The sequence below is a fragment of the Loxodonta africana genome, chromosome 2 (assembly GCF_030014295.1).
Source record: "Loxodonta africana isolate mLoxAfr1 chromosome 2, mLoxAfr1.hap2, whole genome shotgun sequence".
Lineage (NCBI taxonomy): Eukaryota > Metazoa > Chordata > Mammalia > Proboscidea > Elephantidae > Loxodonta > Loxodonta africana.
Window position 1 is genome coordinate 42500051 of NC_087343.1, and position 27371 is coordinate 42527421.

Sequence of the window (27371 nt, forward strand, 5' to 3'; positions counted from 1 at the left end):
AATCTGTATGCTGAGCAAATAATACGAGAAGCTGGACTATATGAAGAAGAACGGGGCATCAGGATTGGAGGAAGACTCATTAACAACCTACATTATACAGATGACACAACCTAGCTTGTTAAAAGCAAAGAAGACTTAAAGCACTTACTGATGAAGATCAAAGACTACAGCCTCCAGTATGGATTGCACTTCAACATAAAGAAAACAGAAATCCTCAGAATGAACGAATAAGCAACATGATGATAAACAAAATACTGAAGCTGTCAAGGATTTCATTTTACTTGGATCCATAATCAACGCCAATGAAAGCAGCAGTCAGGAGATCAAATGGCACATTGCAATGGGCAAATCATCTGCAAAAGACATGTTTGAAGTATTAAAAACCAAAGATGTCACTAAAGTGCGCCTGACCGAAGCCATGGTGTTTTCAATTGCCTCATATGCATGCGAAAGCCTGACAATAAATAAGGAAGACTGAAGAAGAATTGATGCCTTTGAGTTATGGTGTTGGCAAAGAATACTTAATATACCATGGGGCCTCAAAAGAATGAATAAACCTGTCTTGGAAGAAGTACAGCCAGAATTTTCCTTAGAGGAAAGGATGGCAAGACTTTTGTCTCATATCCTTTGGACATGTTATCAGGAGGGACCAGACCTGAGTCTACTTTATCATCATGCTTGGTAAAGTGAAGGTCAGTGAAATAGAGGAAGACCTTCAACAAGATAGACTGGCACAGTGGCTGCAACAACGGGTTCAAACATAGCAATAGCTGTGAGGATGGCAAGGACGGGGCAGTGTTTCGTTCTGCTGTATACAGGGTCAGGATGATTCGGAACCGACTCAACGGCACCTAACAACAACTAATTTAAATAGCCATTTTTTCATATTTATCCAGTTATCCAATTATTTCATTTGTTCAATGTGAAGTGTAATACAAAGATGAGGAAGAGATAGTTGATACTCTCAAAGAATTTAGTCTAGCATGAGACATAATAAGTTTTCAAGTAACTACAATATAACCTGCTGTGGTATGTGCTTCAAGCCTAAGAACTGGAAACAGAGAAAAACTCACATCTTCTTGGAGACAATATGACAACTAAAAACTCTAAAATACATATTTTTTATTTATTGTGCTTTACATGAAAGTTTATAGCTGCAGTTAATTTCTCAAATATTTATATGCATATTGCTATGTGACCCCCAGTTGCAATCCTTGTAATGTGACAGCACACTCCCCTTTTCCACTCCAGGTTTCCCTTGTCCATTCAAGCAGCTCTATCCCATTTTGCCTTCTCATCCCACCTCCAGACAGGACCTGCCCATTTAATCTCATGTATCTATGTGAACTAAGAAACACACTCTTCACAAGTATTATTTTATGTTTTATAGTCCAGCCTAATCTTTGTCTAAAGAACTGGCTTCAGGAATAGTTTTAGTTCTGGGTTAAAAGAGTCTGGGGGCCAAGTTTTCAGGGGTTCCTCTAGTCTCAGACTATTAATTCTGCTCTTTTTACATCAATTTGAGTCCTGCACCACACTTTTCTCCTGCTCCGTCAAGGACTCGCTATTGTGTTCCCTGTCAGGGCAGTCATTGGTGGTAGCCAGGCACCATCTAGTTCTTCTGATCTCAGGCTGATGGAGTCTCTGGTTTATGTGGCCCTTTTGTCTCTTGGGCTAATGTTTTCCTTGTGTCTTTGGTGTTCTTCACTCTCCTTTGCTCCAGATGGGTTGGAACCAATTCATGCATCTTAGATAGCTGCTTGCTAGCTTTTAAGACCCCAGACGCCACTCACCAAAGTGGGATACAGAGCATTTTCTTAATAAATTCGTTATGCCAACTGACTTAAGTCTTTGTCAAAACCACAGTCCCCAGACCCTCTCCCCTGCTACTCTGTTCCTTTAAGAGTTTGGCTGTGTTCTGGAAACTTCTTAGCTTTTGGTTTAGTTCAGTTGTGCTGACTTCCCCTGTATTATGTGTTGTCTTGCCCTTCACCCAAGATAATCTTGTCTACTATCTAGTTAGTGAACTCCCCTCTCCCTCCCTTCCTACCTTGTAATCATCAAAGAATGTAAAATCTCTACAATATTTTATAAACTATTAGACTAAATAGGTGAATTTACAATCATCGTGGGATGAAAGATCAATACAAAAGACAGTCAATTGTATTTCTACTGGCAAAAGAAGGAGTTTAAAATTGAAGTGGTAAAAATAATCAGATATCTAGGAATAAATCAAAGAAAAGCTTTATGAGGACTTCATACAAGAAACTACAAATTATTATTGAGAGAAATTAACGAACACCAAAACATCTGACTGAGGGTTAAGAGAACAAAATAAAAACAATTCTAGCTACTATTTATCTCCAATCTTTATAGCAACCATGCACGTTAAGTATTATACTCAATTTAAAATGAATTTCATCAGGTTGGAAGAACTAAAGAATTAACATAAGGGACATCTTCAAAGACACACAGGTAAGGGATTCTAAGTGGAAGAGTTTCAACTAAGTAACTGGAGCAACACATCAAACCTACTGTAAAAATAGTACTAACCCATTGCCATGGAGTCGATTCTGACTCATAGTGACCCTATAGGACAGACTAGAACTGTCCCATAGGGTTTCTAAGGCTGTATATCTTTACAGAAGCAGACTGCCGCATCTTTCTCCCACAGAGCAGCTGGTGGGTTCCAACTGCTGACCTTTCAGATAGCAGCTGAGCACTTAAACACTGTGCCACCAGGGCTCCTTAACTGGAGCACAAGAGTATGGAGTGTGATACAACAACAAGCTGTCATGCAGCACAGATTATATGGGGAAAGGCAGCTAAGAAGGTAGAAGGACCACATGGAGGAAGCCTTGAGGTCACACAGAGGGTCTGGGCTTAGCTTAGTGAGTGTGGAGTCTTTGAAGGCTTCTGAGCCTGGGAGTAGCAGGAGCATCTCATCAAGTATAACCCAGCAAAGAGAGATGAGATGGACTAGAAGATGGGCATAGGCCACAGCAACATCAAAGTACAAGGTTAAATAGGCCTGAAATTGGGCAGATACAAGAGAAGACATATTTCCATTTAATTGAAGATTTTTCCTCTGATGTTAAGAAACCATGGCTCACTATTTTGACATTTTAGTTTCAGAAAGAACAGTACTTTTTTTTTATTGTAATTTGTCAATCAAAAGCCAGAGTTAACTAAACTATAAAGGGTTTTATCTAAAGGGAAAGGAATTTATGGGAATTTCAATTTTCTAAACTGAAGCTGTCAGTTTGTCCTACTGTGGGGTCTTCTGTTTTGCTGTCATGCTGGAAGCTAAGTCACCAGTATTCAAATACCAGCAAGGTCACCCATGGCAGACAGGTTTCAGCTGCACTTCCAAACTAGAGACAGACTAGGAGGAAGGACTCAGCAGTAAACTTCTGAAGAAAAATTAGCCAAACAAAACCTTATGAACAGCAGTGGAACACTGTCTGATATACCGCCAGAAGATGAGCCCCTCAAGTTGGAAGGCGCTCAAAATACGACTGGCAAAGAGAGGCCTCCTCGAGGTAGAGTTAACCTTAATGACGTGGATCAACTCAAGCTTTTGGTACCTTCATTTGCTGATGTGGCACGATTGAATGAGATGAAACAGCTGCAAACACTCATTAATTACTGGAACTTGGAATGTATGAAGTACGAATCTAGGAAAATTGGAAATCGTCAAAAAATGAAATGGAACTCATAAACATCCCTATCCCCTCCTACTCTACTCTGCTGGGAATGACAGCTTGAAAAGGAATGGCATCGCATTCATCGCCAAAAAGAACATTTCAAGATCTATTTCGAAGTACAATCCTGTCAGTGAAAGGGTAATATTTATACCCCTCAAGGAAGACCAGTTAATACGACTATTATTCAAATTTATGCACCAACCACTAAAGCCAAAGATGAAGAAATTGAAGATTTTTCCCAACTTCTGCAGTCTGAAATTGATAAAACATGCAATCAGGATGCACTGGTAGTTACTGCTGATTGGAATGTGAAAATTGGAAACAAGAAGGATCGGTAGTTGGGAAACATGGCCTTGGTAATGAAGTTATGCCGGAGATTGCACGAATGAATTTTGCAAGACCAATGACTTCTTCATTGCAAATACCTTTTTTCACCAATGTAAAGGGCAACTATACACATGGGCCTTGCCAGGTGGAATATGTAGGAATCAAATCAACTACAACTGTGGAAAAAGACAATGGAAAAGTTCAACATCATCACTCGGAACAAGGCCAGGGGCCAAATGCAGATCAAATCATCAATTACTCACATGGAAGGTCAAGTTGAAACTGAAGAAAATTAGAACAAGTACACAAGACCCAAAGCATGACCTTGAGTACATCCCACCTGAATTTAGAGACGTCTCAAGAATAGATTTGACACACTGAACACTAATGTCCAAAGACGAGACGAATTGTGGAAGGACATCATACGTGAAGAAAGCAAGACGTCATTAAACGAGGTGAAGCCAAGTCAGTGGAATAGACAGACGATTCTGGCGAGCACTTTTTACAACAAAGCCCTGAAAAAACAAGTGAAACAAGTATCTTTATGACAAAGTAGGAGCCCTGAGCATCAAAGGCAAGCTTAGGAAATGAAATGAGGGGCAGGAGGAAGAAGAGACGGTTCAGGGGCAGAGAGGAGTTACTGGACCTGAATCACGGGAAGCCCTCAGGCACAATTCCTGGAGCGACGGCGGCGGGTTGGTACTAGTGTTCAGCCGCAGTTTCCTCAGGGAGAAGCACCCAGCCACAAAGACTACTCACACCTCCAGAACCAGAGAAGAACAGCGCTCTCAGCAAAAACTAAATACTTGTGTATATTGTACCACGCCCTCCCCGTGCCCCCAAGCCAGATTCAGTGACTGAATTCCCTGGGCCTACAATAGGCCCTGTTGAGCACCTAGAGCCATACTCGGGCCTTGAAGAAGAAAAAAATTTGCCACTGGGGGAAAAGATAATTTGCCAACTCCACTACCTGGGGGAGCTCAGGACAGAAGTGACTCCTGTCCAGGCATAAACGGTCCATGGATTTTGAGCACCTTTTCCCTTGGCATGGACCTGTGTGGGCCTATTTCAGAAGAATAGACCCTTGTTGGCAGCCTCCAACTGTTTCAGCTGTGCAGTAGAGAGTTGGGCGTTTGATGTTTGACACTGATTTCCCTATTAAACAGGGTACTCACCTACCAACATCAGGGGCCTAAGAACTGGTAGCTCCACTCAGGTCAACCAGCCACCCGTGACATGGGTCCAAGGATAACTGGCACCTCCCAGCCCTTACAACCAAAAACATTGGATGCCATGGTCCATCTGCAAGACCCACCCACTTGTACACTCTAAGGATCAGGGACACGCTTTCCTCAGACATGTGGCGGACAATTCTCAGCCCCCTGGCTTATTCAGAGCATGACACCCTGCTGCAACCAGATACCGGTACCTACACCAATCACCCCTGCCCCTCGAAGACTGTAGGAAAGAGCCTGTACCACACACTTGATGATCAGCTACCTGGACACCTGAGCTGAATTCATACAAGAAAAGTGAATGGACTCCTGGACTGATATACCTGATAACAGCACTAGCCATCTGGGTACAGGACATCAGAGCACCAAAGGTGAAAATCATCAAGCTAGCTCACTCAAGCAACCCATTTGGGCATATCAAAACAAAACAAAGCAGAAAGCTACAACAAAGTAAGCAAGCATAAACTAATACAATAACTTATAGATGTCTTGGAGACAACAGTCAACATCAAGTCACATAAAGAAACAGACCATAATCGCCTCAACAAGCTCTCCAAACAAAGAATCAAGGGATCTTCTGGATGAAAGTGCATTCCTGGAATTACCAGAGGCAGAAAACAAAAGATTAATATACAGAACCCTTCAAGACATCAGGAAGGAAATGAGGCAATACGTAGAACAAGCCAAGGAACACAGAGATAAACCAATAAAAGAAATTAAAAAAACTATTCAGGAACATAATGAAAAATTTAATAAGCTGGAAAAATACGTAGACAGACAGCAATCAGAAATTCAGAAGATTAACAATGAAATTACAAAAGTAGACAACTCAATAGAAAGTCAGAGGAGCAGAATTGAGCAAGTGGGAGGCAGAATTTCTGAACTAGAAGATAAAGCACTTGGCACTAACACATTTGAAGAAAAATCAGATAAAATAATTAAAAAAAAATGAAGAAACATTAAGAATCATGTGGGACTCTATCAAGAGAAATAACCTACGAGTGATTGGAGTACCAGAACAGGGAGGGATAATACAGAGAGAATTCTTGAAGATTTGTTGGCAGAAAACTTCCCTGAAATCATAAAAGATCAGAAAGATATCTATCCAAGATACTCATCTAACTCCACATAAGGTAGATGTTAAAAGAAAGTCACCAAGACATATTATAATCAAACTTGCCAAAACCAGATAAAGAGAGAATTTTAAGAGCAGCTAGGGATAAACAAAAAGTCACCTACCAAGGAGAGCTGATAAGAATAAGCTCGGACTACTTGGCAGAAACCATGCAGGCAAGAAGGCAATGGGATAACTTATTAAAAAATTGAAGGAAAAAATTGCCAGCCAAGAATCATATATCCAGCAAAACTGTCTCTTAAATATGAAGGTGAAATTAGGACATTTCCAGATAAACAGAAGTTGAGGGAACTCATAAAAACCAAACCAAAACTACAAGAAATACTAAAGGGAGTTCTTTGGTTAGAAAATCAATAATATCAGGTATCAACCCAAGACTAGAACACTGGGCAGAGCAATCAGAAGTCAACCCAGACAGGGAAATTTAAAAAACAAAGCAAGATTAAAAAAAAAAAAGCTCAAAACAAGGTGACAGCAATGTTATTATATAAAAGAAGACAACATTAGAACAATAAAGAGGGACTAAGAAATGTAATCATAGACCTTCCATACAGAGAGAAAGATACAGCAATACAAAGAAATAAAAGTTAGGTTTAAACTTAGAAAAATAGGGGTAAATAATAAGGTAACCACAAAGGAGACAAACTATCGTACTCATCAAAATAAAATACAAGAAAAAAATAGACTCAGCAGAAACAAAATCAACAAAAACAAATATGAGGAAAGGACAATATATAATCTACTCAGCACATAAAATTAAGTGGGAAAAAGAAACTGTCAACAACGCACAAAAAAAGACATCAAAATGATAGCACTAAATTCATACCCATCCATGATTACGCTGAATGTAAATGGACTAAATGTACCAATAAAGACGCAGAGAGTGTCAGAAAGGATTAAAAAAACACGATCCATCTATATGCTGCCTACAAAAGACACACCTTAGACTAAGAGACACAAACTAAAACTCAAAGGATGAAAGAAATTATCAAGCAAACAACAATCAAAAAGAGCAGGAGTGGCAATATTAATTTCTGATAAAATAGGCTTTAAAGTTAAATCCATCATAAAGGATAAGGAAGGACACTATATAATGATTAAAGGGACAATATACCAAGGAGATAGAACCACATTAAATATTTATGCACCCAATGACAGGGCTGCAAGATACATAAAATAAACTCTATCAGCATTGAAAAGTGACATAGACTGCTCCACAATACTAGTCGGAGACTTCAACACACCACTTTTCAATGAAGAACAGGACATCCAGAAAGCTCAATGAAGACGTGGAAGAGCTAAATGCCACAATCAACCAACTTGACCTCATAGACATACACAGAACATTCCACTCAACGGCAACCAAGTATACTTTCTTTTCTTGTGCACATGGAACATTCTCTAGAATAGACCACATATTAGGTCACAAAGCAAGCCTTAGCAGAATCCAAAACATTGAAATATTACAAAGCATCTTCTCTGACCATAAGGCCATAAAAGTGGAAATCAATAACAGAAAAAGCAGGGAAAATAAATCAAACACTTGGAAACTAAACAACACCCTGCTCAAAAAAGACCGGATTATAGAAGACACTAAGGATGGAATAAAGAAATTCAGAGAATCCAATGGGAATGAAAACACTTCCTATCAGAACCTCTGGGACACAGCAAAAGCAGTGCTCAGAGGTCAATTTCTATCAATAAATGCACACATCCAAAAAGAAGAAAGGGCCAAAATCAAAGAATTATCCCTACAACTTGAACAAATAGAAAGAGAGCAACAAAAGAAACCCACAGGCACCAGAAGAAAACATAATAAAAAATAGAGGAGAACTAAATGAAATTGAAAACAGAAAAACAATTGAAAGTATTAACAAGACCAAAAGCTGGTTCTTTGAAAAAACCAACAAAATTGAAAAACCACTGGCCAAACTGACAAAAGAAAAACAGGAGAGGAAGCAAATAACCCGAATAAGAAATGACATGGGCGATATTATAACAGATCCAACTGAAATTAAAAGAATCATATGAGATTACTATGAAAAATTGTACTCTAACAAATTTGAAAACCTAGAATAAATAGCTGATTTTCTAGAAACACACTACCTACGTAAACTAACACAGAGGTAGAAAACTAAATAAACCCATAACAAAAGAAAAGATTGAAAAGGTAATTAAAAAAAAAAACTCCCAAAAGAAAAAAGCCCTGGCCCAAAGGGCTTCACTGCAGCATTCTACCAAACTTTCAAAGAAGAGTTAGCACCACTACTACTAAACGTATTTCAGAGCATAGAAAAGGACAGAATGCTACCAAACTCATTCTATGAAGCCAGCATATCTCTGATACCAGGTAAAAGACACCACAAAAAAAGAAAATTACAGACCTATATCCCTCATGAATGTAGATGTAAAAATCCTCAACAAAATTCTAGCCAGTAGAATTCAACAACATTATCAAAAAAATAATTCACCATGACCAAGTGGGATTCATACCAGGAATGCAGGAATGGTTCAACATTAGAAAAACAATTAATGTAATCCATCACATAAATAAAACAAAAGACAAGAATCACATGATTTTATCAATTGATTCAGAAAAGGCATTTGACAAAGTCCAACACCCATTCGTGATAAAAACTCTCAGCAAAATAGGAACAGAAGGAAAATTCCTCAGATTAATAAAGGGCATTTACACAAAGTAAAAAAAAAAAATTTTTATTTATTTATTTTTTTTTACACAAAGCCAACAGCCAACATCATCCTAAATGGAGAGAGCCTGAAAGCATTCCCCTTGAGATCAGGAACCAGACAAGGATGCCCTTTATCGCCGTTCTTATTCAACATTGTGTTGGAGGTCCTAGCCAGAGCAATTAGGCTAGATAAAGAAATAAACGGTATCCAGATTGGCAAGGAAGAAAACCCTAAGGGATCCTCAAGAAAACTACTGAAACTAAGAGTTCAGCAGAGTATTGGGATACAAGATAAACATATGAAAATCTGTTGGATTCCTCTACACCCACAAAAAGAACATTGAAGAGGAAATTACCAAATCAATTTCAGTTACAGTAGCCCCCAAGAAGATAAAATACTTAGGAATAAATCTTACCAGAGATATAGACGACTAATACAAAGAAAACTACAATACACTTCTGCAAGAAACCAAAAGAGACCTACATTAGTGGAAAAACATACCTTGCTTATGCGTAGGAAGACTTAACATGATAAAAATGGCTATTCTACCAAAAGCGATCTATACATTTAATGCAATTCCGATCCAAATTCCAATGACATTCCTTAATGAGATGGACAAACAAATCACCAAATTCATATGGAAGGGAAAAAAAGCCCTGGATAAGTAAAGCATTACTGAAAAAGAAGAACAAAGTGGGAGGTGTTACTCCACCTGATTTTAGAACCTATTACACTGCCACAGTAGTTAGAACAGCCTGGTACTGGTATAACAACAGATACATAGACCAATTGAACAGAATTAAGAATCCAGACGTAAATCCATCCACATATGAAAAAAAAATTTTTTTTTATGAGCAGCTGATATTTGACAAAGGCCCCAAAACGACAGTCTTTTTAACAAATGGTGCCTGCGTAACTGGATATCCATCTGCAAAAAAATGAAACAAGACCCATACCTCACTCCATGCACAAAAACGAGCTCAAAATGGGTCAAAGACCTAAATATAAAATCTAAAATGATAAAGATCATGGAAGAAAAAACAGGGACAACGTTAGGAGCCCTAATATATAGCATAAACAGTATATAAAACATTACTAACAATGCAGAAGAAAAACTAGATAACTGGGAGCTCCTAAAAATTAAACACCTATGCTCATCCAAAGACTTCACCAGGAGAGTAAAAAGATTACCTACAGACTGAGAAAAAGTTTTTAGCTATGACATTTCCGATCAGCGCCTGATCTCTAAAATCTACATGATACTGCAAAAACTCAACTACAAAAAGGCAAATAACCCAATTAAAACATGGGCAAAAGATATGAACAGACACTTCACTAAAGAAGACACTCAGGTAGCTAACAGATACATGAGAAAATGCTCACGACTATTAGCCATTAGAGAAATGCAGATCAAAATTACAATGAGATTCCATCTCACTCTAACAAGGCTGGCATTAATCCAAAAAACACAAACGAATGTTGGAGAGGCTGTGGAGAGACTGGAACACTTATATACTGCTGGTGGGAATGTAAATGGTGCAAACACTTTGGAAATCGATTTGGCGCTTCCTTACAAAGCTAGAAATAGAACTAACATACGATCCAGCAATCCCACTCCTTGGAATGTATCCTAGAGAAATAAGAGCCTTTACACGAACAGATATATGCACACCCATGTTCACTGCAACACTGTTTACAATAGCACAAAGATGGAAGCAACCAAGGTGCCCATCAACAGATGAATGGATAAATAAATTATGGTATATTCACACAATGGAATACTACGCATCAATAAAGAACAGTGATGAATCTGTGAAACATTTCATAACATGGAGGAATCTGGAAGGCATTACTGAGTGAAATTAGTCAGTTGCAACAGGACAAATACTGTATAAGTCCACTATTATAAGAACTTGAGGAATAGTTTAAACTGAGAAGAAAATATTCTTTGATGGTTACGAGGCGGGAGGGAGGGAGGGCGGGAGAGGGATATTCACTAATTAGATAGTAGATAAGAACTACTTTAGGTGACAAGAAAGACAACACACAATACAGGCGAGGTCAGCACAACTGGACTAAACCAAAGGCAAAGAAGTTTCCAGAATAAACTGAATGCTTCGAAGGCCAGTGTAGCAGGGGTGGGGGTTTGGGGACCATGGTTTCAGGAGACATCTAAATCAACCGGCATAATAAAATCTAGTTAGTAAACATTCTGCATCCCACTTTGCAGAGTGGCATCTGGGGTCTTGAATGCTAGCAAGCAGCCATCTAAGATGCTTCAATTCATCTCAACCCACCTGGATCAAAGGAGAATGAAGAACACCAAGGACACAAGGTAATTATAAGCCCATGAGACAGAAAGGGCTACATAAACCAGAGACTACATCAGCCTGAGACCAGAAGAACTAGATGGTGCCTGGCTACAACGGATGACTGCCCTGACAGGGAACACAACAGAGAACTGAAGGAGCAGGAGAACAGTGGGATGCAGACCCCAAATTCTCATAAAAAGACCAGACTTAATGGTCTGACTGAGACTAGAAGGACCCCGGTGGTCATGGCCCCCAGACTTTCTGTTGGTTCAGGACAGGAACCACTCCCAAAGCCAACTCTTCAGACAGGAATTGGACTGGACAATGGGTTGGAGAGGGATGCCAGTGAGGAGTGAGCTTCTTGGATCAGGTGGACATTTGAGACTATGTAGGCATCTCCTCCCTGGAGGGGAGATGAGAGGGTAGAGGGGGTTAGGAGCTGGCAAAATGGACACGAAAAGGAGAGTGGAGGGAGGGCGTGGACTGTCTCATTAGGGGGAGAGCAATTGGGAGTATGTAGCAAGGTGTATATAAGTTTTTGTGTGACAGACTAACTTGATTTGTAAACTTTCACTTAAAGCACAATTAAAAAAAAAAAAAAAGAAGTGATTACAAAGACAGGAGAGAAAGAAAAGACCTAAATGGATATCAGAAGAGATGCCGAAACTTGCTCTTGAATGTTGAGTAGCTAAACCAAAAGGAAAAAATGATGAAGTAAGAGAGCTGAACAGAAAATTTCAAAGGGCAGCTCAACAAAGTAAAGCATTATGAAGACATGTGCAAAAACATAGAGACAGAAAACCAAAAGACAAGAACACGCTCAGCATTTCTCAAGCTGAAAGAACTGAAGAAAAAATTCAAGTCTTGAGTTGCAGTACTGAAGGAGTCTACAGGGAAAATATTAAAAGACACTGGAAACATCAAAAGAAGATGCAACGGATACACAGAATCACTATACCAAAAAGAATTGGTTGATGTTCAACCATTTCAGGAGGTGATATATGATCAGAAACCAATGGTACTGAAGAAGGAAGTCCATGCTGTACTGAGGGCATTGGTGAAAAACAAGGCTCCCGGAATTGATGGAATACCAATTGAGATGTTCAACAAACGGATGCAGCACTGGAAGTGCTCACTCATCTATGCCAAGAAATTTGGAAGACAGCTACCTGGCCAACTGACTGGAAGAGATCCATATTTATGCCTATTCCCAAAAAAGGATATCCAACCAAATGTGGAAATTATTGAACAATATCATTAATATCACATGCAAGGAAAAATTTGCTGAAGATCATTCAAAAGCAGCTGCAGCAGTTAATCAACAGGGAACTGCCAGCAATTCAAGCCGGATTCAGAAGAGGACTGGGAACCAGGGATATCATTGCTAATGTCAGATGAATCCTGGCTGAAAGCACAAAATACCAGAAGGATGTTTACCTGCGTTTTATGGACTATGCTAAGTCATTCAACTCTGTGGATCAAAACAAATTATGGATAATATTGTAGAGAATGGAAATTCTGGAACACTTAATTGTGCTCGTGAGGAATGTGTACATGGATCAAGAGGCAGTCTTTTGAACAGAATAAGGGGGCACTGCATGGTTTAAGGTCAGGAAAGGTGTGTGTCAGGAAAAAAAAATTTTTTTTCTTTTATTCAATCTCTATGCTGAGCAGATAATCTGAGGATCTGGACTATGTGAAGAAAAACGGGGCATCAGGATTGGAGGAAGACTCATTAACAACCTGCAATATGCAGATAACATAACCTTGCTTGCTCCAAGTGAGGAAGACCTGAAGCACTTACTGATGAAGATCAAAGACCACAGCCTTCAGTATGGATTACATGTCAACCTAAAGAAAAACAAAAATCCTGATAACTGGATCAATAAGCAACATCACCATATACAGAGAAAAGATTGAGGTTGTCAAGGATTTCATTTTACTTGGATCCACAATCAACACCCAAGGATGCGGCAGTCAAGAGATCAAAAGATGGACTGCACTGGGCAAATCTGATGCAAAAGACCTCTTTAAAGTGTTGGAAAGCAAAGATGTCACCTTGAGGACTAAGGTGCACCTGACCAAGCCATGGTGTTTTCAATCACCTCATATGCATGCGAAAGGTGGATGATGAATAAGAAAGACTGAAGAATTGACACCTTTGAACTGTGGTGTTGGAGAAGAATATTGAATATACCATGGACTACCAAAAGAATGAATAAATCTGTCTTGAAAGAAGTAGAACCAGAATGCTCCTTGGAAGCAAGGATGGCAAGACTATGTCTCACATATTTTGGACAACGTTATCAGGAGGGATCAGTCCCTGGAGAAGGACATCATGCTTGGCGAAATAGAGGGTCAGTGAAAAAGATGAAGACCCTCAACGAGATACACTGACACAATGGCTGCAACAATGGGCTCAAGCGTAGCAACAGCTATGAGATGGCACAGGACTGGGCAGTGTTTAGTTCTGTTGTGCGTAAGGTTGCAATAAGTCGGAACCAACTCTACAGTACCTAACAACAACAACAAACTGAGGCAGTGTACTGATGTGTAAGTTTTATGAGTATAGGCTCTCGACCCAGATTGTGTTTAAATCCTGGCTCTGTCACTTCCTAGCTGTCTCATCTTGGCAGGTTATTTAAACTTTCTCAGCTTTGGATTCCCAATCTTTCAAAAAGGGACATTAAGAGTACTTAGCTAACTTTTTACTGGGTTTTTAACAGGATTGTAATTAAAGTGCTTAAACTGAACCTGGTATATAAGTTACCTAATACGAAACCTTTTTAATGTGTGATCATTTTATAAATACATGTCTCCCTTTAGTAGTCACAGCCCAAATAAAATTATCTAAAATAATGCTACCATAAAGTCACAGGTATCATTTTTTTTAACGTGGAAAAGGATGTTCAAAAGAAATAAAAACAGTATTATTTCAGTCTGAGCCTCTTAGCGTCCTTCTTCTGTGACACAGCTATCCTCCAATCTATAAGAACTTGATTTGTAAAAATGCCTACATCTTTAGCCAGACACACAAAAGAAACAGATTCTGGGAATAAGTTATATCTAATTTACTAACTATTCAAATTCTATTACAAAAAGCCCAATAGTTTAAAAAGACTCCTATGGTCTTATTTTAAAGAAACAGAACAAAATCCCAGTACAGCTAAGACTTTTATCAATCCCTTACATTTTGTTAAAATGAGAATTGCTTTGTACTAGAGATGTATAGCTTTTGGGACAAGAAGGAATAGATCCAAATCATACAATATAAAAAAGCTTACAAGCGGTGATCTAAGATGCATCAATTGGTCCCAACCCACTTGAAACAAAGGAGAATGAAGAACACCAAAGACACAAGGAAAATACAAGCTCAAGACACAGAAAGGGCCACATAAACCAGAGACTCCATCAGCCTGAGACCAGAAGAACTAGATGGTGCCTGGCTACCACCAATGACCGCCCTGACAGGGAACACAACAGAGAATTCCTGATGCAGCAGGAGAAAACTGGGCTGCAGAATTCAAATTCTACTATAAAGACCAGACTTAATGGTCTGACTGAGAGTAGACGGACCCCAGACAACATGGCCCCCAGACTCTCTCTTAGCCCAGAACTAAAAACCATTCCTGAAGCCAACTCTTCAGACAAAGATTAGACTGGAGTATTAGACATACAATGATACTGGTGAGGAGGAGTGTGCTTCTTAGTTCAAGTAGACACATGAGACTAAGTGGGCAGCTCCTGTCCAGAGGCGAGATGAGAAGGCAGAGGGGGATAGGTGCTGGTTGACTGGACACAAGAAATACCGGGGGGAAAGGAGGAGTGTGCTGTCAGATCACAGAGAGAGCAATTAGGGTCACATAACAATGTATGTATAAGTTTTTGAATGAGAAACAGATTTGAACGGTAAACTTTCACGTAAAGAACAATAAAAATAAATAAATAAACACAAAACAAACAAAAAGCTTAAAGACTTACCACCTGGCCAAGGTAAATCCTGAGGTTGAGCAAAAGATTTCCCCTTCTGGATGTAACTTGATTTGGATATACAGCTGACTTTTCTATGTTGATTTATTGGAAAATTGTGACCATGCTGATTCCCTCTAAAGTTGAAATTACATAGTTACATTCCTAGATTCTCATATCAGTGATAAATTTTAATATTTCAAAAAGCTCAAATTATAGCTCAGATTAATGCATTCACTTGACGCTGCTTAGATTCTGTAGCTCAGTGATGCATTTAGCATATAAGAACCCTCAACAAATTACCTTTGTATCTAAGTACTTCAAACTTCATTTTTTTTTAATTGTTTTTGGTTATCTCCCTATCCATTTCAAGTTCTCCATATCTTTAATAGTCATACATTTGTATCCCACTTTATTCTAGAATGAATTCAAGGGGAGTCCCTGGTATTTTGAGTAAACCCTAGACTTCACACACTAGTGATCTAATTACATGAGTTGGATGGTAGCATTTCCTCTAGGCTCTTAGGCTATATGATTATATTTATAATCCTAATCGTTCACAGTCAATCCTTGTTATTTGGGGATTCTGTATTTGTGAACACAGCCAAGATCATGTGCAGACAGGCACAAAGGGCAAACAACTCCCAGCTAGGGTCACAAAGGCTGGCTTGGTATTAGCTAATTCAGTATTAAAGAGGACTTTATAGGATAACTACTACCAAGAATAATGAGAATTGACTATATTTTGTCAAAAATGGTCATTTTTAACAAAATTATACTTAATGCCAATTCATGTTCACTTTATGGATCACCAATAGATGTAACTTTGTGTGTTTGTTTGCCATATATAAGAAGCTTTACACTTGGATGATCTTTCTTAAGAATGCTATGTTTCATTAATTCCTGCCTAACAGACTCATCTCCAAACCCACTGAAGGTTATTACTGTAAAGGTAAACGTAGTTTGGATTTAAGACTAAATATGTGACAGACAGCATCTACAACATAATCACCATAACTGAGGAGATTGGGGAAGGAGAAGCGGGAGCTGGTGGGATAGGCTGTTTCTGTGAGAAGGGAGATGACAAGGGAGAGAAGGAAGGCAGGAAGCAAATTACAGACAAATAACAAAAACAGGGTTGAACAGATATCAAATCATATCAGGTATACTGAAGTGTTTTGTTATATCTAATGTAGAAGATTAATGTCATTTCTGCCTTTTGTCTTGGTGGTTCTACAAATTTATAAAGATCTCATGATTGTGGGGCTATGTTTTTTCTTCATCATCATAACTCTGAGCAGGGTAGATGCAGATACGTTGAACTTGGCTTACAAAAGTACTGCATTTCTTCTTATCAGGCCTAAGTTATCTTGCCAAATGGCACGCCAAAACTTGTCTTACCTGTTTGGACAAGGGGAGTGTCCCTGTCTGGAAACCTGAGCTGTTCTTCGTTTGTTAGGCAGTGGTTTCTGTGCAGTTGTTGGTAGCTGCACTGATTCAGATAACAGTTCATTCATCAGACTGTATGCTTGTGAGATTCGACGACTGTAGTGGTCAGAGAGTAGCAACCTTTGGACAAAAAAAATTAAACATCATTTACTAAAAGAGTCACTTTCGGTTCATACTTTCAGAGGGGGCATAGTGTTTGAAGACCACCCAGCCTTTTTTTCTTCGGTGCTTTTCAAAAATACTTTGGTTGGTCAGATTTCTGAAAGTCATTAGGCGGTATTATTACTGGTGCTTACAGTTACGGCCTGTGGGGCATCTGGAATGTCTCAGTCGCAAGTACATGTCTAGGCTGGGAGAGGGAAGGGACCAACAGAAATAAAAGTCATAAAAATGGAATGGAACAAAAAAAATTGAAAACAAATTGCTTAAAAGGTAGTGAGTCACTTTTTTTTCTTTGCAGTGATTTCTCCCAGAATTTTCTGTTTATTGACAAAAAAAGGAACAATTCTGAAAAACAGAACTCCTAAGGCATTCAGTGGTTCAAACCCACTAGCCGCTCTCGGGGAGAAAGATGTGGCAGTCTACTCATGTAAAGATTACAGCCTTGGAAACCCTATGGGGCAGCTCTACTCTGTCCTGTAGGGTCGCTGTAAGTTAGAATTGACTCTGAGGCAACGGATTTGGTTTGAAGCCATTATCTATGCCTAGGATTAACAAGCTAGAGAGAGTGCTCAGATGACAGCTACCAAACTCACCTGTCTTTTTCATACTTCATCTTCTGTTTCAGCCTGATTTCCCTTGAAGTCATGTAAAACTGCACAAGAAATACTCAGTTAGTTCATTATTGTTCAGTTCACATAATTATAATCCATGGAAAATAAGATGTTCCACTAATCAATTTTATTAAGAGGTCAAAACATAATTTTGCTATTTAGAAACAGTGTTTTACAAAACATGAAAATGTTAAACTGGAGCATCATGTAATTAAAGTAAAATCCAATTTAATAAATGGGATGCAAAATATATTTTCCTAATGAAATTAATGTATTTTCTTCAAAGGGGAGAATATTATCAGCTGCATTTAAAATGAAAAAATAGAAGCATTTTTGAGATAAAGACACCTACATTTAGTATAGGCATTCCCTGGACTACAAAAGGATTCCATTCCTAAATCTGTCTTTAAGTTAAATTTGTACATAAGTCAGAACAGTTAGGTATGGTTTGTATCTAAACGTCAGCTGGTCAAACATTTGTCTTAATGTACAGTTTATATTGTACCTTTCTATGCATAAAAAACATTAAAGAAAACACATCCAGATACACTAAAACATCTTTAACATAACACTACAGTAATAATAATAAACAATGTTTTGATGTGCGTCACAAAGTAGCATCTGTTTGTTATTACCAATTATTATGTGCACCTTGAATTTTAATATAATAGGCTTTACAGGGGTTGGCTCACAGATGTTCGTAACCCAGGGACTATCTGTACAGGTCCTGAGTTTAATTTTGGCTGATAAAGCAGAAATGAGTCAAGACATTTAAAATCAGTTAAGGGACTCCTTAAATTATGTTTTTAAAATGCTTAACAGAAACCTGCTACAGTGAACTCACTGTGACTTGTAAACTCTGCAAACTTATGTACCATAAGGCAAACTGAGAAATGTCAGATATATACATCTTATCATTCCAGAACTTTAAGTTATTGTTGTGAGTTACTAATGAAGTTAAGTCTTTTCATACACAATTGTACATCTAAAAGCAGGCACCCAAAAGTGAATTAATTTTCTCAAGTTCCTTTTGGAAGTAGTAACAAATTAAAGGTCTTAATCAATTTCTGATGGAAATTCAAATAAATTCCATCGTTGTTGTTTGTTGCCATTGAGTCCGTTCCAACTCATGGTGACCTCATGTGTGTAGCGCAGAGCTGCTCCACAGGGCTTTTAAGGCTATGAAACAGATTGCCAGGCCTGTCTTCACAGTGCCTCTGGGTGGGTATGAATCACCAACCTTTCAGTTAGCGGTTGAGTGCTTAACCACTTGCACCACCCAAGGACGCCTTAAATTCCATTAAAAAACCCGAACCCATTGCCGTCAAGTCGATTCCAACTCATAGCAACACTAATTCCATAAAACTAAATCCACTGCGGTCGAGTTGATTCCAGCTCGTAGTGACCCTATAGGAAAGAGTAGAACTGCACCATAGGATTTCCAAGACTGTAATCTTTACAGAAGTAGACCAACACATCTTTCTCCTGCAGAGCTGCTGGTGGGTTCAAACTGCCAACATTTCGGTTAGCAACTAAGTGTTTAACCACTGTGCCCCCAGGGCTCCTTCATTAGTCCCACACCTTCACCAAAACAGAAGCTGAAAATAAAGAAACAAGTGCCCAAAATCTTGGTGCAAATGTCACAAAGTCTATGAACCAAACAGTACTTATGCCCTCAGAGTTAATTTATTCTAAATTTGAATACATTTCTAAGTATCTTGGGTATTTGCTTGGCCGACAATGGGGTGATGTTGGAATCACCCCAAAGGGTGGGGGAACATGAATACACACACACTTTCAAAATTCTGGTCACGTATCTCAGTAGCCCAGAAGGTCACTACCATGTCTCTAGAGCTATCAAGAAAAGGTTGTTACCACCAACATGCTTTCTTCAGAAGACAGGTAAGTAAATGACACATTTTGAAAAGTGGTTTGCCTGCTTTTGCACCATTTGGTACTTAAATTGGACAACTTTATGATGCTGAAAAAATGAAGTGTTATATTTTTATATTACAAAGTAAAAGATAAACTAATCTACATGTAATATAAATGTGATTTTCATAGTAACGTGATTTACCTTTTGAAGAAAAATACTCTTGATCTAGCCAGAGCGATTGATAGTCAAGGCTCTGTACATATTACAAGGTATGTAAATGAAGGCTGAGAGTTTAAAAGGCAGTTGAATAAAAAAAAAAAATGCACACACAGATGTACCATTGTTCTGTTGTTATGTGACTGGACCATAACTTTTTTGTGTGCTTTGTAGATAACTTATGCACAGAAAGTATATTTTTTAAAAATGGTAGAAAATAGTTTTAACATGCATAGTTGTTCAACTGCCATTGAATCTCATCGAAAATTAAAGGAACAACTCCAACTGGTCACCCAATCATTCAACCTCCTCACTTGGTTAATGCTAGAGCCATGATCAGCCTGGGGGAGAAAAAATATTTAAGATAGTTCAACAGAACCTAGTTTAGTAAGGTCATTTCTTTACTTTTCTTAAATGTTGACTTTTCTTTCTTCCAAATTAAAAATGTATCCAAATTATATCAATCCTTTTCTTGAATTTTAGCCAGGAAAAAATTACACATATTCTGTGATAATTACTTTACCCTTTTTACTGCAGACTTACTGGATTGTTCCTGGGACAGAAAGGAGCATGCTCTTGCCTTCTCTTTTCTGCCAGCTGATGTAAGTACTCTGCCATTCTTTCTTTTTGTTTTCTTTTCATCCAGATGCGAATCTCTCTTCTCTCCTTCTCACTTCTTTGTGGACGTCTGCCAGAAGTATGCTGAATCCTGAGAAATTTAATAGGTAGGGTATCACTTCCTTTTTACATTTGTTGCCAGTATCACAACTAATACTTTTTATTTTGTAAGAGTTTGGCCCTCTTGAAAAGTTGTATACGTTTAAGGTCTCTAGCAAACTCACTCTAACCTGTCGCTCTGAAATTCACTGAAAATGATCTCAGAAAGGTCACCAAGGGCCTCTTCAGTCTTCATCCTACACTACTCTGTAACTTACACAAGTGATTTCCCCTTCTGCTTTAAACTTCCTTTTACATGGGTCTTTTCCTAAGTCTAAAAACATTACTCAGCTTCCTAGACTTCTGGATCTACTCCCATGTTCATGTCCACATGGCACTTCCCACGGGCTGGCTAATGCCTGAGCACGGCTGTGATATGATGGCAGGCCCATTTCTTGCAAGACACAAGATTCCTCTGATGGGTGACTCTGGCTTGAGTTCTTGCTATTCACCTGGCTGAAACTTTCTTAGAACTGTACTGTAATCTGAGACTTCCCAATCCTCCTTCCTCCTCTCTCTCCCTCATAGGGGTCTATGTAGAATAGGGTTAAAATAGCAAGCCTGAGACCGCTATCTTTACAAGGGACCTCTTACAGGGTTGGCCCTTGGTTGACATCTGGGAACTTGGATTTCAGAAAGACTCTCATGATTCCCAAAACTGAGAAGAGAGGCTCACTGTGCCTAAACTGTTTCCATAAACAGTGTGGTTGTGCAGAACACCTGCTTTCCTTCTGGAAGTCTGGAATCCTGGTACGTGGTGGGCAGAGGGGGACCTACAAGTAAAGCCTCCAAGAAAAACCTTGGGCTGAGTCTCAAATGAGCTTCCCTGGCAGTCAGTATTTTACACATGTTGTCACAAGTGTGTCCTGTAGGGCCCCACTGGAAGAGGATTCTCTTGGAAACTTACATGTCTAGCTCTCCCCAGACTTCACCCCATGTACCTTTTCTCCTTGATGCTTTTCCTTTGACCTCTTTTGCTGTAATAACTTATAGGCATGAGTAAGACTATATGCTGAGTCCTGTGAGTTTTTCTAGCAAAACATCAAGCCTGGGTATGATCGTGGAGATGACCAACACTGGGTCAGCTCCACACTGGTACTATAGTCTGATGGCTGCCCCCAACTCCTCTGGCTCCCTCCCCTTTTTTCCCTCACAGTCATTTCTTCAAATAAATCTGTTGTCCTTCTAAATTCCATCTTGGCACTTGCTTCTTGGAGGACCTACTACTAATGCACCAATGAATATTACCAATGGAATCTTCTCCTGGCACCTTACGGATCTTACACTGCATTCTCTATCTTGGTACAGAAATCACCATCAACTCAGTCATCCAAGTAGAAAGTCATCATTCTCACCTCTTCCTGGCAGTCTCCAGTGTTTACTCAATTCTGTTGTCTTGCACTCTCCAATCTGAGCCACCTCACTTCTGGAGTACTAAGTCCTCTCACTGGCTCTCATTTTTAGTCTTTAAGCTCTTTGCTGACACCCCCCACAGAGTGAAAACAGTATTTTGTTTTTATTCCAATTCTTGACATTTAGAATATTGATGAAATATTCATAGAACGATCATAAATTTAAAAAAGGACAAAGACCAATTCCTATATATGTGATTGAAGCTAACTAAACATGTTTTACTGGGGAGTCAGGGTCTATCTAATCTAGACAGTGAAGTCATAACGTTGTCGTTAGGTGCTGTAGAGTCGGTTATGACTCATAGCAATCCTACGTACAACAGACGGAACACAGCCCGATCCTGCACCATGCTCACAATTGTTGCTATGTTTGAACCCATTGTTGCAGCCACTGTGCCTGCACTGTTGTAGGTCTTCCTCTTTTTTGCTGACCCTCTACTTTACCAAGCCTGATGTCCTTCTCCAGGGACAAGCCTCTCCTGATAACATGCCCAAAGTACATGAGACAAAGTCTCACTATCCTTGCTTCTAAGGAGCATTCTGGATGTACTTCTTCCAAGACAGATTTGTTCATTCTTCTGGTAGTCCATGGTGTATTCAGTATTCGAGAAGATAATTCCATGAATTAAACAGAAATTGTCTTTTTTGTATATTTTTGAGGTAACAGCCTTGTAAGTTTAATTTTAATACATTTCACTGAGATGATAAGTTTAAGTCAACTAGGATATAAAGAAGCATAGCTGGCTTCATACCACTGACTCTTTAATATATGTTTGCCAAAAGGGGCATGCATTTCAGGGAAGCATTAGGAGCAGAGCCAGTCTTCATTCTATCAGGAACTAATTCCTGGCCCAAGAAGGGTTGCAAGGAAAAACATTTGAACCTAATGTTCCAAGGAAAGGCTATTTAAAATTCATAAAATACCAAGGGTTAATATTTAGAGTACTAAAATCATTAATCACTTCTAAAAAGAAATAGCGTTAAATTTATGTTGTACTCAGACTGATGAGGCCTTGGGAAAACTCTCAAGACACAGATATGCTGTATTAGGTCTATACTGTGGGGGTAGGGAGGGGGAATGAAACATAAATATCACCACATGTATTTATGAAAAACGAAATATCTTCTAAGCTTATTTTATTTCATAAAAATCACATTAGAATGCGGCCAATTTTGAACATTCTTAAACCATAACATGTTAAAGGGGTTAAAAGCTCATTATTCCCCTAATATACCCCTCTGACCTGAACTGAAGCCATTTCCCCAAGACTACCTCCCAGCCAAACACAAGTACTTAAGATAAACAGTAACAACCGAGAGGAACGAACTCCTTAGGATAATTACTTATACAATATCAAAAGAGCATTATCTGCCCAAAAGCAAAGATAAGAAGTCAGGAAGAGGTAGAAAATCAGGATGAAGGAAAATGGGGAAACCAGGGTGGAAATGGGGAGAGTGCTGACACACTGTGGAGAATGGAACCAAGGTCATGAAACACTTTATGTACAAACTATTGAATGGGAAGCTAATTTGTTCTGTAAACTTTAACCTAAAGCACACAAACACAAAAAAAGCTCATTATTCAATGATTACCTGGAGATAGTCTTGGCTTGTTGTTCTGTTAAGCCAAGCTCTTCACTGGAAACTCCATCTTTTGTTATAAGGTCACCAATAATGTCTGCAATATCAGTCAATCCAGTCATCTGGAGTGGATCTACTGAAACACTTCATTGGCAAACACAATTTGAGAAATGTAAGTCAGTATCTACAACTTAATTACATTAAGCAAAAATACACACGTAAAACTTTGCCCTCTAGGAGCATAAACGAACCTAATGAGATAAACATATCTAATGTTTCCTCTTTTTCTGTAATTGCAATGCCTTTAGGGGAAAGCCTAATAATAACTGATGATGGTAGCTATTCTAAACAATATCAAACATAAGGCCCAGGAGAAAACCTCTATAGGTCCAACCTCCACAAATTTAAAATATATTTATTAAAAGCAAATTTAACAAAAGTAGTCTATTGTATTCTAATTACCTGTGGTAAAACAGTAAGCGATATGACAAAATTCAGTTTTTAAGGCACCCCCATTCCCAATCGGAATTTATTATATTCTTTAATCACCATAAGATGTAGAATGCAGAATTTCACATACATATGAACAACAAAATTTCCAGAACACATCATTTATACTCAACTTTATGTAAAACTGTGAATTAAAAAAAAACCTTAGAATATTTACCTCTCAAAAAACTCACCACTGTTATTCATACCTTAAAAAAAAAAAGAAACATTAAAATTATAGGGCGGTTATTTTTTTCTTTCAATTATTAAACCAAATAAAATATAAGCAGAAACTGAAATATTTTTAGCTTTTTGGGCCTGCCTTTGTCCCCAACTTGCCCTTCCTACTCCTGATGACACTGAAAGCCCCCAAAGTCCTTACAACTCAGTCTTCATTCTTGACTTTCTGGTGGCACACGGAACTGTCAGCCACTCACTTCTTGCAAATCTCCAGGCTCTGCTCACCTGTTCTGCTCACTAGGAAAGGTCTCCCTGCTCTTTAACGGGTGACATTTAACAAGGTTGGTCCTTGGCCCTTTTCCCTTCTTCATTTATTCTCACAGTGAACAGATGCACTCTCTAGCCTTAACTGTATAATTAAATGAAAGGTTCTTAGATGTGTTTTCAAGCCTAACTCTCATCCAAGTTCCACTCTCATGTTTAAAACTGTGCTGGATATGGCCAATCATATATCCTAGCATGACCTTAAACTATTACATTGGGACTCAGAGTGCTTTAGAGTTTGACATCAGACTTAGTCATATGCCTATCACTGACAACACTAAGCAGCATTGTTTTTCTCCTCCTCCTTTTTTATCCACTTAGTTTCTGAGGGCACTCAGTTACTTATTCAGAAAGTCTCCCGTATCCATCTGTTTCTCTTTTCCCACAACATTGACCAGGCTCTCATTATTTCACAGGTGAGAATAATTTAATAGCTTACTAACTGGTCTACACTTCCAGTCAGTTGTTTTTGTTGCTGTTGTGTGTCGTGGAGTTGCTGCAGACTCACAGCGACCCTGTTGGGTTGCCTGGGCTGTGATCTTTACGGGAGCAGAACACCAGGTGTTCTTCTCCTGTTGAGCATTTGATGGGTTTGAGCCTCTGACCTTTTGGTTAGTAGCTGAACACTTAACAGTTGTGCCACCAGGGCTCCTTGCTTCCAGTCTAGCCTTCCTCAAAACCTTCTCATTTTACTCCTCTGCTCAAAATTCTCCAATGATTACCAAGAATAAAAGGATCTAAATGTTTCACATGCAATTAGAACCTTCTACAACCTAGCCCATGAGTCCAAACCCCATTTGCCCCTTAGGAATCCTCCCCCTTAGGAAGGAGAGAAAGCTACCAGTGACCAAGAAACCTACAGGAATCAGATTCTTGGCTAGGTGCTTTATATATGATACTTAATATTCACAACAGCTCCATAAAGTGGAAATTATTACCCTATATGCTGACAACTAAAATACAAATGGAATCTAGGAGAACTTAGAGAAGAACAAATTACAAGATTCAAAACCAGCTTCTTAATAGCTTTTCTTTTATATGCCGTGTTTAAATAACAGCAATGTCAATTAAAAACAGCATTTTTTTTTTTTTTTTTTTTTACTGGTTATAACACTTTAGTAAGAATAATAAAACACATCATAAACACTGAGTAAAATCATCATTACTAACCATCAATAACTGAAAGCAAAACAAAATTCCAAGCCATTGTCAGGGGTTCAACTGTTTTGTATCTATTATGCACATGCCTATATGTATTCATTAGGATGAAAGGATACTATTTTTAATTGTCAGCTTCAAATGAAATAGAACTAAAAGTGACACTCAACCTTTCTCAGCCTTAATATCCTCAACTATAAAATGGTGACAATAGTATCCAGCTCATAGGCCAGGGCTTAAACAAGGGATGATGGATGTAAAACAACACAACACCTGGCAGAAGGTAAAGGCTCAATAAATGATAGCCATTATTTTGTTCTCAAATTAAAACTCAAAATTCGCATAATTGACAAAGGGTTTAGTTTTCTCAATTTTAGTAAAAATTGAATATTACAGTATTTCCAGTTGCTTATATTTAACATTTTATATGTTACAGAGATATGAAGCATGGCTGCAGTATATCTTATTGTGTTGAGATGACAGAGGTGTTCATGTGAATGGTACAATTTCTAAATTCCCTTCCCCTAAAATTAATAAATATTACAAATGGCTTCATAAACCCTTCAAAACGATATTCCCAATAAATCTCTTCAGTGACATTACAATGGCAAATAAGAATGTAAATGAAACAAGGGAAGAACGATACCAGCGGTAGCAGTATGGTCAGTGGAAAGGCTGACAGCTGAGTCGGCAGAAGGAAACACACTGGCTTTCTGACTTGAGTAATTTTCTTTTACAGAAAATTCAGGTTCTGAAGTCTCCTCTTTGTCGCTTTGATCTTCTTTATCCATATGAGTCAGGAAATGCACTAATCCAGAGCATACAATATGATTAAGAGAAAATAGAAGGAAAAAAATTACACGGAAAAATATCAATTAGCTAACACTTCCAGATGCAATGCAGTTATATTACAAGTCTGCAACATATTCTGATTGCTTTCTACATTATAAGAAATTAATTTAATTTGAAAGTTAAATTAAAACTCTCCCATAATAAAAAAAATAACTAGATTTACTATCAACTTCAGAAAAAAAAAGCAGATTGAAGTAAAATAGATAGGCCCACACTCTGCAATAAAAAACAAAGAAATGCTAAATTAAAATAAAAAGAAGTTAGGAAATACATAGCCAAGCCCTCTAAAAGGAGAAATCAGGGTAGAGCAGTAAGTAGACAATGATGTAGGTTAGTACACAGAATGACAAGAGATGTGGTTTCTGAGACTGCAGTGAGAAAGACAGGTAATTGCATATGGCCTAGAGTTCTGAAGGATAGCGCAGTCCATTAAACGGGGGACAAGAATAACCCTGCCCTGAAGAAGCAGCAAAGATGTTTTCCATCTGCCTGAACAATGAGTGGGAAAAAGTTAACTCAACTCTGGGCAATGAAACCCCTCTCTTGCCACGAGCAGATATAAAGTCTCGATTTATATTATCTATGTAGTACTTCAACCCTAAGCCAAATAATTTATATAAAAACCTGTCCAAATTTTTTTTCTGCTTCAACGCTAGCAGGAAGCAATGCAAAAGCACTCGAAAGACAAGCATACACAATCTACCCGAAACTTGGTAAAGATAAACCCATGATAAAAATTACAAATTACACAAAGAAACAACTATCAAAGAGAATCAATCTGCAGATTACACAACTAAGAATATAAACATGAGCATATGAAATAAAACAATCTGAAAGGGTCTATAATATGACTAAAATTATTAAATAGATAAAAATAAGAATAGAAACCATAGTAAAACAACAGGACAGTATAGACAAAGAAAGATAGATTTGAAGAGGTAATAAATGGAACTTACTGAAATTAAAAA

The 27371-nt window shown here is 38.3% G+C and overlaps 1 protein-coding gene across 1 annotated transcript in view; it reads right to left on the minus strand.

The window, feature by feature from the left end:
* CPLANE1 (ciliogenesis and planar polarity effector complex subunit 1) overlaps positions 1-27371 on the minus strand; it is a 175812-nt gene that overhangs the window by 23808 nt on the left and 124633 nt on the right. The window contains exons 46-52 of the mRNA XM_064271392.1: positions 26198-26359; positions 24068-24098; positions 23413-23544; positions 20234-20399; positions 17581-17639; positions 16778-16945; positions 15389-15513 (exon numbers count right to left, since the gene is read on the minus strand). Of these exons, the coding sequence (XP_064127462.1) occupies positions 15389-15513; positions 16778-16945; positions 17581-17639; positions 20234-20399; positions 23413-23544; positions 24068-24098; positions 26198-26359 (843 nt within the window). The remainder of the gene's footprint in view (positions 1-15388; positions 15514-16777; positions 16946-17580; positions 17640-20233; positions 20400-23412; positions 23545-24067; positions 24099-26197; positions 26360-27371) is intronic.